Source organism: Lates calcarifer, linkage group LG3 (assembly GCF_001640805.2).
Source record: "Lates calcarifer isolate ASB-BC8 linkage group LG3, TLL_Latcal_v3, whole genome shotgun sequence".
NCBI classification, from domain to species: Eukaryota; Metazoa; Chordata; class Actinopteri; family Centropomidae; genus Lates; species Lates calcarifer.
This window is the reverse complement of record NC_066835.1, coordinates 17,243,283-17,256,210: the sequence shown is the minus strand read 5'-3', so window position 1 is coordinate 17,256,210 and position 12,928 is coordinate 17,243,283. Positions and strand designations below refer to the sequence as shown.

The 12,928-nt window shown below is 39.4% G+C and overlaps 1 protein-coding gene across 1 annotated transcript; it reads right to left on the bottom strand.

Annotated features, from left to right (window-relative positions):
• Window positions 1–1,906: 1,906 nt before the first annotated feature.
• On the bottom strand, window positions 1,907–12,926 carry psmb2 (proteasome 20S subunit beta 2). The gene is made up of 6 exons (XM_018705223.2): window positions 12,783–12,926; window positions 12,146–12,268; window positions 11,519–11,589; window positions 3,355–3,517; window positions 2,909–2,958; window positions 1,907–2,125 (listed from the first exon to the last, which is right to left on the bottom strand). The coding sequence occupies exons 1-6, from the start codon at window positions 12,871–12,873 to the stop codon at window positions 2,024–2,026; spliced, it is 600 nt and encodes a 199-aa protein (XP_018560739.1). The 5' UTR covers window positions 12,874–12,926; the 3' UTR covers window positions 1,907–2,023.
• Window positions 12,927–12,928: the final 2 nt, after the last annotated feature.

The following is a 12,928-nucleotide window of genomic DNA, read 5'->3' as shown; positions in this document are numbered from 1 at the left end:
AAAAAGTATTAATTATTATACAAATACCACAAAGGTTCACTTTGGATAACCACATTTATTTTCAAAGAGAATAAGATTTGATCGGTAGGCCTGAGTATTATTGATGTAAGTATAACTACTTTGCCCCCGCCCATGGCAAACTCTATAGCTGCATACAATCTAATATTTTTTCAGTTTTTAAAATTATTCTTGGTAATCACCATATTTACTACCGTTTAGCAACTCTTTTTAATCCAAGAAGTAAATGGTGTTCCTTTTTTTCCCCATCCTCTGTACATATCCTAAATGGTATTTTAACATTAAAGTTCTTTTTACCTTGGAAATTATAGTTTGACAAAAAACTTATTTCAAGGTCCACTTAAAAGCTTTTTAAACAAACTTTCAACTGCATCTCATGGCTCTTTCGCTAATAGCTAACGTTAGCATTACAGGCAGTTTACTTACCGCAAATTCCGCATCAAACGTCATTCCTTTACTCGCCAAGAGCTGTCTCCAGCGGTGGAAAACAACGCGAGTAACTCATGTTTGCTTTTATTTTATATTCTATTTTATCATTTATTTATTTATTCATCTACTGAAGTTAGCATGCTAACCACCTAGCCCCACTCCGTCACTGTTGCCGCCCTCAGTTCAAAATCTCTTCTTCGTTGTCAAACTCTGGAGCATAAACTACCCACAATGCATCTCGACTGCAGATATTCGTGCGCGTAAAGCTAGTAACGGCTAACGAGTTGTTAGCTTCAACCAAGACGAAGTACACGCTAAAGTCATTGCAAATCCACACCACCCCTAACTTTTATCTTTTAACTTTTTAAATTTGTAGTCTTCTGATCGAACAGACGCTAATTTATGTGATATTACTTGAGGGAATTTATAATACTTAATACAACCGCCGTAGTAGCAGTAGTAGTCATAACACCTGTAACTGGACTTTGTGTGCTCCTCTTAAAGATCATATTATCAAACAGTTAAAAGTTGTAATTATCTGTATCCTCAACTTGTTTGCTCTGTCAGTTAAGGATCCAAACATCTGCTGGCATACAGTAAATCACAAAATAACTTAACTTTGGTAGACTTACACTTTCCAAGCTGTGTCAGGGTGAATATTGGCTGCATCTCAAATAAATTCAAGTTCAGGGAGCGTTGTGTTTTGGTTGGTGGTGAATTAAACAGGGGGTGCAAAGGAATAACAAGTATACTGTTAAAACATACATAAATACATATTTCCTGAAGCTAACCTGATTTTTTTTTCACAACCCTGAGTCACAATCAGAACACCTGTACGATGTAGTCCCGATTCATTAGCTCAGCAGTTGATGCCAGTTCTGCAGGTTATGATTATTCATTTACAGACACTATGTTAGGAAGGTGTTGATATAATTCCATGGTAATTTCTGAGAGAATATTTTGTGATGTTGTTTTAACACACTGCATTGATACATCGCTATTAATAACCTCAATCTCAATGTCAAATGTTTTTAACTCGTTTAAAAGTGAGAACTACCCTTATCATATATTCACTGGCAAACTAATTCAAAATTTAAACTGTAAATCACAGTTATATTGCTTGAAAACTATGATGGGAAACAATATAGAGTTAAACAACAATTAAACTAATCATAATTACTTAACCATATAGTAAATCCTACTATTTCTAAGTAGTTTGGTCTTTCAGGGACAGGGAAAAACTGCATGAGAAATCTACTTTTCCTCCTATTTTCAAGTAACACCATATGTGCATGCATGTTTCAGTCCACGTGTACAAGCATGAGCAAGTGTACATTACCCACACGCCGCACGCTCACTGAGAACAAGTGCAAAAGTACACAGCCAGAAGGCTGTTCTCCTTCTATGTGCAGATGAGCAGACTAGAGAGCAATGAGAAAGCACCACAGGGACAAAGAGCTTGTATCTCAACTGTGTGTCACTTTTTATTGGAACAGAAAGAGCAAGGGGGCAACAGTACAAAAAAAAAAAAAGAGAAAGAGAGAGAAGTCAGGCTTGGTAGTTAAACAGTGAGCGGTCACTTGGCGCCGAGGGTGAGCTTCTCCAGGTCATGGATGCCCTCCTTGTCAATCAAACGGACTGTGAAGGAGGGGAGGTTCAGGATGAAGCGCTTGTTCAGCTGGAGGAGGAAGAAAGACACAGGAAGAAATATTAAGATACAAGATAGAATTAATTATACAAGAAATATCAAGATAAATAATATTCTCTCAATAACAAATAAGCAGAACAGATGCAGAGTCAAGTAAAGTAGAAAAGAAATTAAGGAGAAGCAGAGAGATAAAAAAAAAAGGAATTCTGACTATTAGTTAGTTGTAAAAAGTTTTTCAGAAGTATTTTTAATGTCTGACATTAGCCAGACTGAAAAACATGCTTCCATTTTATCAAATGTATCAAAATCTCTGAGCAGGGCTACTTGTTCAGTCTGGATGCTACAGCGAATTGCTATTGGAAAGTGATAAGACTGTTTTTTTCCCTCTTTGATGCTTTGTTGAAGAGTAATCTCTACAGACATTTTTTAAATCACAGAAATGATCATGGCTCAATAAGTAAAGCTGAGCCTACATGACAACACTTTTATTCAGTAATATTCTGCTGTCAATCAGTCTAGTGAAGCGTTAATCAGCTGCCCAACTTCTTCAGCAGCCGATGACCAAACAGAGGTCAAAGTTTCATGCGGACTGACTGGACAGAATGCTTCAGTAGCCCTAATGCCCCACTCGTGTCTCGCTTTTGTAATTTCGAGTCAAATTTGTAGTGACAGATCATACTGAAAAATGTTGGAGGCCACTTTTGTGGAGTGAAGTTGCTACTTGAAAGGCTGAACACCATAAAAACAATTAAATAAGATGCTTATTATTCTTATTCATACACAAAAAAGGAAAATAAAACAACTTGAACTCACTTCCTCAATGCACTTCTTCAGCAGATCCACTGCCTCATCTCGGGTCAGATCTAAAATAACAAAACACGAGAAAATGAGAAGGCTGAAATGGGAATAACAAAAAGATGTATTAGCGATGTAAAGGAGATTTAAATAAAGTTGAAAAACATCTTTCATTAAAAAGACAGGGGATGTAGTTTACACTGTAGGCCAACATTGACTAAATATGAAACATGGTCTTGTTTCTGCTGTAATCATATGCCATTAGGTAAACTAATCGTATTTAACAACATTGCTTACAGTGCCCTGTATTGTGACCAAAGTGTGATTTGACTCCATAACCTCTGCAGGGCACACTCTACAGACTCACATTATAGCTTTTTATTTTTCCTCTTGGCTTCCCAGTCAGTCTCATAGGAACAATAAACGGCAAAAAACAAGCACAGGGCTTCTTTCTATGCACTGACCTGGTCTGTAGTAGCGGTCAAGAATGGAGAGAGTGAGAAAGGCTCCGTAGCCATGGGCAGCGAAGGGGGCCTTGGCCAAGGAAGACAGGTAGTCCATGTAGAAGAGACCTGGGCCGTCTGTGTCATCGTAGCCCGCCAGCAACAGGTTCACATGATATGGAGTCTGGAAACAGACGGGGGAGGGAGGGAGAGAGGGGAGGAGTAATATTCAGATCTATAACAAGGCTTCTTATAAGGTGTTAAAGCTACATAATGGCTGCTGCAGCAGTGTGAAGCCATGAGTGGGAATTAACTCTGTTGGGCTCCGAGTCCGAGCAGTTTGATGGTTTTCATGTACAGAAAACAAAGCCTATCAATCACTTGACCAGAGATCTGACTGTGTAGTCCCACTCACTGAACTGAAACACGGCTGGAGAGTGTATTTTACCCATGATCCCTGGCTTCTGGAGTAGGAAGTGCCGTCAGTGTAACAAACACACCAAACTCCATTTAAAATTCATGACATTTTCAAAGTTTCCTGGCTGGATGTCAGAGATGAACGCTGGCTTTTAATGACTTCTACGTCTTTTTATCTGATCTGCAGTTCAGCTTTACTCTTGAACTTTCTGGACCTGATTCCAGCAGTTTAAGAATAAGTGTTTGGGGCACAGAGTGAGAATGACAGAAGAACCAGTCTCCCTATTAAAAGTCAGCGTAACATTAAAATGATTCTGGAGCTGTTGCTGTGACCTGAGATGCAAACTAGTGATTAAGATTAATGTTACTTTGTTTATGTTGCTGATAAAATGTTCATAAAATTGTTTTTCAGCCACTGCATACAGGACTAGGACGATGTGCAATGAAACCAAAGTTAATGAGATTTGTAAACATCTGGTGGAAGAATTTCTGTGTTTAATTATTTCTTTTTCCCCTCAATTAGAGGCGCCAACATTTCCATCAGCATATAGATTGCTACAATGGTGTCACAGACTTAACCTTATCTCGCTTAACTGTTCCTCTAAACGGTCGATCTCACCACTTGAAAAGTACAACTTCTCTTTCCCAACTTCTCCCAAATAAATTGCTCCTAATTATCGACTTTGATTTTTCAGCTTAGCAGAGCAAGAAGTGACGCACACAGCTGCAACAGTAACGCAGCATAAACAGCAGTGGGAGGAAGAGACACACAAGAGGCTGAAGTGAGAGAGCACGGGGAGGGGAGGAGAGAGGAGGGAAGGGGAGGCCGGAGAGTGATGGAGGGAGAGGTAAGGTGAAAGGGCGTCACAGGACAGAGGAGGTGTGTGTGTGTGTGTGTGTTTGTGTGTGTGTGAGGGGGAGAATCAGGGTGTCACTGGCAGTGTGACATCTGCTGGGAGTCAGCACCCCTGTTGCTCCCTCCATCGCGCCCTCCCCTCCCTCTTCATCCCTTCTTTCGCTCCCTCCCTCCCTCCCCTCTCCGCTGCTTTCACCCTGTGCCCTGGAGTAGCGCCAGGGCTCATTAAAAACTTCTAAAGTCGTTTCTCTTGCCCCCTATCCCCCCCCCACACACACCCACCCATCCACCCTCCTCTCTCTTTTTAAATTACATCTTTTACGCTCCCAGCCTCTTCTCCCTTCTCTTCCTCCAAAACACTAATTTTCTCTCTTCGTTTTTTTTTGCGAGCCACTGTTCCTCATTTTAAAAAATCCCTTTAAAGCTCGACAATTTTTTCGGATTTCAAAGCAACTTATGGCCTGAATTCTTTTGCGGAGGTATATGTAGTGTAGTGTTTTTGATTAAAATGCAGCCAGAAAAATATAATATGGCATTCTCAGTCGTTGCACAGAGGCAAATATGATTCATGTGACGCCAGCGGAGTTGTGATCTACACACCTGCCCTCTCATTTCAATTTATCTCTCAGCCGACCTGCTTATTTCTGTGACTCGTGTGTTCGGGCTATGTTTGCCACAAGGGCAATGATGATCGTTATGCTCCCTGTGGAGTAGGCTTCAGTGCATGTGTGCGTGTGTTAACGATGGTTTTGAACACGCACACACACATATACGTGTGAGAAGAAACTGTGTGTTTGTGAGTGTGCACAAGGGGGTGTGAATCTCAGGATGAAAAATCCCTGTGTGTGTGTGTGTGTGTGTGTGTGTGTGTGTGTGTGTGTGTGTTTATGTGTGTGTGCTTTAACTCCTCCGTGAGTCTGCGAACGCCCCAGTGGCGTCACCCCCACCCACCAGACACCTGCCTCACTGGTTACAATGTAACAATAATATGGACTTGGCATCAAAATAACCTTCCCTTCCCATGTCACCTCAGAGGGAACCAGGCACCTTGTTAACCCAGCCACCTGAACTCACACCCAGGTTCACATGCAAACAATACACATCATATGTTTTATCCCCCCCCGCTGCGAGTCTCGCCCTCAGCCAAACAAAGCGACCGTTGTGCCGCAGAAAAAAAGCCCCACCTGTGTGTTACTACCGTCGCCTTCAGCAGACACAAACCCACTCCGCCTGGTTTTGAAGAAACTGAATTACGCTCACTGTGCTCCGGATGAGAGTTAGCTGAGAAGATTCTCCGCAAGGTAAATATAAGATGCTGTAAGGAGAGGGTTAGCTTAGCTTAGCATGAAGGCTGGAAACAAGGGGAAACTGCTATCCTGGCTTTGCCCAAAGAATCTGACTCATAACCCCCCATGGCAGGTCTAATGTTGATTAGCTAGCTAGCTTCTTGAATTTGCGTCATATTTACACGACCAATACCAGAGTGGTGATGATGTTCTCATCCAACTCTCGGAAAGAAAGTGAATAAGTGTAGTTGAACTGTTCCTTTAAGACGTCTCCAGTGTCCAACTGAGAGCGAAAAGCAGCTTTAGCTATGACACAAATTAAGGTCACGCTGCTAATAAACCACCACAAACTCATCCCCAAACTCTCCTCTTCCACGTTCCAGCACTCCCTCCCTTCTTTCCTTCCTCCCCGCTCCGCGCTCCCTCCCTCCCTCTATTTTTTGCACCCTGCCCCAGGGCATGTTCTCTTTATTGGCATTTCTCCTCAATCTGCTGTATTAATTGTTCATCTGTGCAGGAGCAGGGGAGCTGCGTGCAATATGGCACTAGTAATTATTTGTGCCCATTGTGTGCGAAAAAATATTTTACAAACCCATATGGGGACAGCTGTAGATCACCACAGCACTGAGGCTAACTGTTGCTGCGGCCTTATAGAAAGTTCTAAAAATAAACAGCTCACACTGACAAAATTTTACTTCTTCGGCTTACTGCAGCAAACATCCACATATATACAAAAACTGATGACTGTAAGGCTTTTAGGCTTCTACATAACCCTCTAAAAAAATGAAATGTGATATTTATAAACTCTCAGCCTCCCCTGAGTTTTGCGGTTTTAATTTAACCTCACGTCTCAGCCTCCTACATATCCTGCTAAACTTTTCAGACTACCTCACTGGTGGGTACCTGTCAATTCAATATCTATCAATTTAATCTGTGTTTATCTTCAAAGCACAAATATATTACAGTACATCAAACAGGAAAATAAAACAAATAGAAGCAGAGCAGAAGCTGATGATTTCTATGCCCCTAAAACTTTGCAGTTGTTGTTTTGTTCTGTGGTGAATTTCATGTCTATCATTACTGATATGCATGCAGCAGAGTGGAGGCCTCAGGTGATTATGCTTACCGCTAGTTCTCTTTGTCTGCTCTCTAAAGCTTGAGTGAACGCGGTACTCCAGAGGTTAGTGGAGTTGTTTTTCTGGACTGTAAGCACACAGTCGTATGTGAGCAGGGTTTCGCTTACTCTGCGCTGCTGACTTTAGCTAACTACACCTCCCGGAGGTCTGCAGCCACTGGGGTAATTTCATCTGTAATTTATCCTGCAGGAATAAGGCCATCAGAATTAACAATATACCACTGATTAATTTATCAGTCAGTGGGTTTTTAACCTAGGGGTCTGGATGTGCTGGCGGGATCCCGTGATGGCTTTTTTTTTTGGTGGGGGTTCAGAAGATGATTTAAGGATGGTGGAGAAAAAAAGACATTTGATATACAAGAGCAGATCATTATCTTTTCTTTCTGTCTGGGTTAAACTTTATTCTGCAATGATTTAATCAGATTAATTAAAATAAATTCCAACATATGCAGCAGTTCCCCAAACATGGATTGAGCGAGGTCTTAGACTACAGGCGTTTTTCCTAAAAAAAAAAAAGAAAAAAGAAAAAAAAGAAAGAGAGTCTACATTCAATTTTTTTTAGTCGACAAATTGGCTTTTTAATCCATGTCTGAGAAACCAGGCTGTAGAGTCAAAGATCATCTTTGCTGCACGTGATGACAATATTTTGGTTTTAAAAGTTATGGGCCATGACAGGTGAACTGCATCGCTATCATTTTCTGTCATTTTTGTTTTAAAAATGTCTGCTACACCTATTGATAGAACAAGTAAAAACTACAAGTTTAAAGTCATTTTAAACTTTGGATTTGGAAATTGCACTTAGCAATACAGCAATTTTGATAATATTTCAATTTTTTCATCCCTAATCTGAAGACATCAGCTTGTGCTCTACAAATATGTTGATAGGCTTTTTTTTCAGTATTTTCTGGAGGGAACGATTGATGTGTTATTCGAGAATGTAGAATAATCAGTCAATGAAAATAATCAAACATTAACTGGAGTACCAAAGTCTGGAGTAGTTGCACTAAATGATTTAACAAACACACTTCTTCCAAAGAGAATAATTATTGACCCAAATACGATACAAAAACAGGTCAGATTCAAAATACATCCACCTCCTCCTGCATATTTCTTACTTATCTTAAAAAATAAAAGTGTCCGTCACACTTCTAGCTGACATTAAAACGCTTCAGGACTTTAGCAGATGATCTCCTCTCCTGTTTCACATTCAAACGGACAAGACACATTACATATTCTACATACTCAAGATGTTCTGGGGGAAAAACCACCATTAAAAAAAACCTGTTTATACAACATAATTTGCAAATGTCCATGTACTCTGGAGGTTGATGAATGGTAAAAGAGCATAGCTGGAGGAAGGTGTGGGATGTAGAGGAGAAACTGCTATTGCTTCACTTTCTGAGCACTCCTGAGAACGCGGCATTAGTGAATCCTGCGCTCATAAAACCAAATTCATGACCGTGAGGCACAAAAATAACGATACAGTTGCAACTTACAACAAGATATGAATATAAATGTTATCCTCCACAACATGTGCAACCTTGACTGAATAACACGATCCTAATCTTATAGGTCCCTCTGTGTGCATGTATATTGTATTTGTGTGTGTGTTGACTCCTATTCGTTCTCACACTCCAGTCTGTTTGGTGTTGTCTACTGGGCCTAGTTGTTCTCCCCCGGGACCCCCGCTCCTCCTCCTCCTGCTCTATCCCTATCCCCCGTTCGATGTGTCCCACATTCCCTTCTCTGCCACACTAATTGTTTTTTGTAATTATTTTCACCCTTCTGCTATTGTGACAGGCAGCGGCTGCACTACTCTTAACAAATTAGTGCAAAAGATACAAGGAGTAGTTATGGGAAGCAGAGATGTCTCAGGCAGAGTGTGTTTTACATCTAAAAACAAATGCAACTGCACATGTGAGCACTAATGTGAACTGTGTTAGGACAGGAAATTGATTATTTCCATTAGCAATCAATCTGCCGGTTGTTTTCTTGATTCATTGATAATTGTTTTGTCTCTAAAATGTCAGAAAACAGTGAAAAATGTCTGCAAGAGATTCCTGAAATGCAAGACAATGTCAGCGAGTTGTCTGTGTTGTTCAAACAACAGTTTAAAATATAAAAAATATTAACTTTACAGTCACGTAATATTAAGAAAAGCAGCATGTAGAATGTGTGACAAGACGATAAATCGATTAACAACATAGGAACAGATATCTTTGGACTCTAGATTGCGGATCAGCCAAAGCAAGCTCAATGCTTTTTGGAAACACTTCGGAAATGTGTTCATAGCATTGACTAACAAAAAGTGTCAAGTATCAAAAATTGGTCAGATTCAAACTTCAGAGGCTCCAAGTTTATTTTTATATACAGCATAAATCTATGCTGGGTAAATCTAGTTTTTGCTTGAGGGCCTTCCACTGTGCTGCCTGGTATAAGGGTGTATTTTGCCTCTGTAGAGGTCTTGGGTCTTTGTGAGGCCTTAAGGACACATATTATAATTTGAAAAAACAGTATGCATTTCAGAATATGTCCAGAATAAAATAAAACGCAGATAAATCAGCTGGTTGACTTGCAATGCTTATATAAATGAGGAAGTTTTTGAACCTTTACATGTTTTGTTTTGTTTGGTTAAATTTTGGCACTGAAGTACTGATGGTCAACACCATGGTATTTTGATAATATACCCAGGGGATGTGCAGCAGTCAAGGTGGGTGACAGCGCTGCAGGCTCAGGTGTTGTCGTGAAGTCTCAAAGGGAGAAACCTCCGTCACCACTCACAACAAGCCGACAAATGTACCTGCCTCTGTCAAAATGCATCTGCTGGTTCAGCTCTGATGTCTCAAGTTGATAACGACACAAACACGGGTATAATTGCAGGTGAGACTTGATTCCCGCCTGAACTTGAGAGTGACAACTACTCCTTAACTATCACGACTGCGTCACACCTTGAAGACAGGCAAGGTCCCTGTGGTGTTAGTGTTTTCACTCTGACACAAAAATTAATTTCAAACCGAATATTTAAACATATTGTTGATGTGGATGAGTAAACCTCCCACATGCATGTACGATTACTGTACCTGCAATCTGAACTGAGCATTACTTTAACTTATGGGAATTAGTCTGTTATTTTATCATCTGTTCCCTACAGCAAAATGAGATTGAAAATGCTACCAGAGGAATGTAATTAAGTTAAAAAAGAAATTAAAATATTCATAGGTATATTCACTCATCACTCCATAATGAATATGTATAATTTAGGGGGTGACCACTGGTAGATGGGCTCAATTAGCTACTGCTTTGTTAACTGAGAAAATACACAAAGATACTGGTGTTGAAAGACTTCACAGTGGGTTAGAAGAGTTTGTGTGAGCACACAGGAAAAAAAACTACTCTTGAAGCATGAAAGATGGAGCAAGTCAGAGGAACTGTAGCAGACGGCACGCCTTTGCAAGTTGAATTTACATTTGTGGAGATGTTAAGCCCGTTAAGCTTGTTTTATTTGAATAACAATGAATATGTAGCCTTATTTTATAAGACAATTTTCAAATTCATGTAATCATATCTCAAAGAGTAGTACAAGAAATTGTACACAATAACACTACAATTAAATGTGTTACATTACCTCTCTGATTGCCTTTGTTTCAGCAAAGCAGCGGTTATTATCTTAACTTCACTTAAATGTGGCTTTATCTCTCTCTCTGGTGGAAATTCTGTTACATTCTGTTGAAAAGTGTGTTGATTTTTGGAGATTCTTGTTAAACAGATATGTGTCTATACACTAAAGAGTTTATTTTCTTAATCAAAACTAAGTGCTGTAATTTTATTGGATACCTGCTGTGAGGCGCCACAGTGGAGCAGGCTTTACACAGACATCATCTCTTTATGTTATCATGTGCAGCTCTAAGTTCAAACAAGAAAGTATGCCCCTGAACTCAAACAATTATTTTAGCTATGATTATAGTTGCACAGAGACATAAATATTCCTTGGATACAATAAAACTTAATATCATTGTTTTATGGTTCTTTAACAGACTGCATCAACATAAGGTCAATGCCAATAGGAATAAATGATAAAAAACATTCATGTGACAACAAATGCAAGGTAAAATAAACACTTGAAATAAAAAGGAAAACTTCTTACACTTTGTTATTAGATATTTTATGCTCTAGCTTTAAAAGATAATTATGTTTTTAAAGCAACTATTTATTTGATACTCAAACAAACCATATAAGTGGAGTGTATTACCCTCACAGACTGAGGCTGTTTAAATTCTACAGTATTGTGTGAACATGAACAACTAATCCCTGGCTAGATACAAGGCTCCTAAGGGATTTTAATGCATTGTCAATGAACGACTCTTTGCTCCAGTAAAAATAACTAGAAGCCAATTCTTACGACAACACTTACATTATGTTGTTTGCTATGTTTCCCTCTCAATAAAAACAATGTCATAAATGGATTGTATTTTTATATATCAGAGTAGTTACCCTGCTCCGAAGGTAGTCTGCAAGGTTCTTTCGTGTGAAGTTTGCTGCTGCTGCTGGACTGAGTTCATAACCTAAGAAATGGGAATAAAAAACAGTGCACTATTTACTGACAAACGCATTATGACACGACATTATTGTCACTGACTAGGGCAGGGCATTGAATCTTCATGCTATTTTGTTACAGTGAAAATGCATCTTTAGCACAACAAATCGAAAACTGCCAAGAACCAAAAGCTAGCATCACTGGTGTAAATTGTATCATCTTATTTACTTCAGATAGCTCCTGATCAAAATTAAAATCTTGCCAATTGTAGGGCTGTAACTTATTTAGACATGGTTCTTGTATGACTGTGTAGCTGTTTGGCTTTGACCTCTATTTGTACTAAAGGAGTTTAGTAAAAGAACAAACAAACAAATAAAAACAGGTGTTTTACAATAAAGCGTGTTCATCTTCCTCAAGGCAATATATCTAAACAAGTACAGTTTAACTAATGATACTAAATATTAGATAATGCACTGGAACCTGTATTGATAGATGTCAAACAATACCCAGTGTCGTTTAAGACCAGACAGTTTGGAGTTAAACTGGAGACGGTTTCACACAGTAATCATCTCTGTGGTCCTTACCATTCCTCATTTTGTAGAGCTGAACATTCTTCTGGATATATTCTGCAAACTGTACTGTGTCTCCTGCTTCTCCAACACACAGCAGCAAAATCTTCTCACTGAGTTTGAACATCTTGTCATAGTCTGAAAAACACAGAGCACACAACAGGACTTCTTTATTTGTCTTCATTAATTTTTAAAGTTCGCAGTCAAGTGACTACCAGATTGGAAAGCGTTAATCCGGCGATGAGTTTCACTTTCATTCTCACCACCATCTTTGAACAGCTTGGTTTTTCTGACTTGCTTAACTCAAAGCAGTATGTGCCCGTGGCTTTAAGTGTACCGTTACAAATAAAGGAAAAGAAAAATATCAAAACTTTACAAAAACTGAATGATAGAGATTTCTGTGCTACTTAACTTAGCTCCGGTTAGCTTGTTTAACTCATGTCACATTCCCAGTCTGTGGTTAAGTTACATTGAGAGCATTTAGGTTAAGTTACACAATAGTAAAGTGTTATGAGAGAAAGCTTAAGGGATTATTTATCAGTGGAGAAGAAGATATAACCATAACCAGAGATAATACAAGCAGGTGTACGTGAGCTAACCTAGCTACTGCGACCGGCTGAATGGCTAATGCTAAGCTAATGCGTTGTCATACCGTGTTTCATCTGAATGATGCTGCTGGCTGCAACATTATCAGCGGCGACAAGGACGAAATCCGGCCCCTGAATCCCGATCAAATATTCCATTCTGTATATCAGCTGTGAGTTGAAATAATTATAAAATACTATGAAATAGCAGACG

Excerpts from the sequence above, each read along its gene's own strand:
- psmb2 (XM_018705223.2), bottom strand. The coding sequence starts at position 12,873 with ATGGAATATTTGATCGGGATTCAGGGGCCGGATTTCGTCCTTGTCGCC. Across the intron at positions 11,590-12,145 it reads GCTCTACAAAATGAGGAATG|GTTATGAACTCAGTCCAGCA; the intron begins GTAAGGACCACA and ends CCCATTTCTTAG. Across the intron at positions 3,518-11,518 it reads CAGACTACCTTCGGAGCAGG|ACTCCATATCATGTGAACCT; the intron begins GTAACTACTCTG and ends GTCTGTTTCCAG.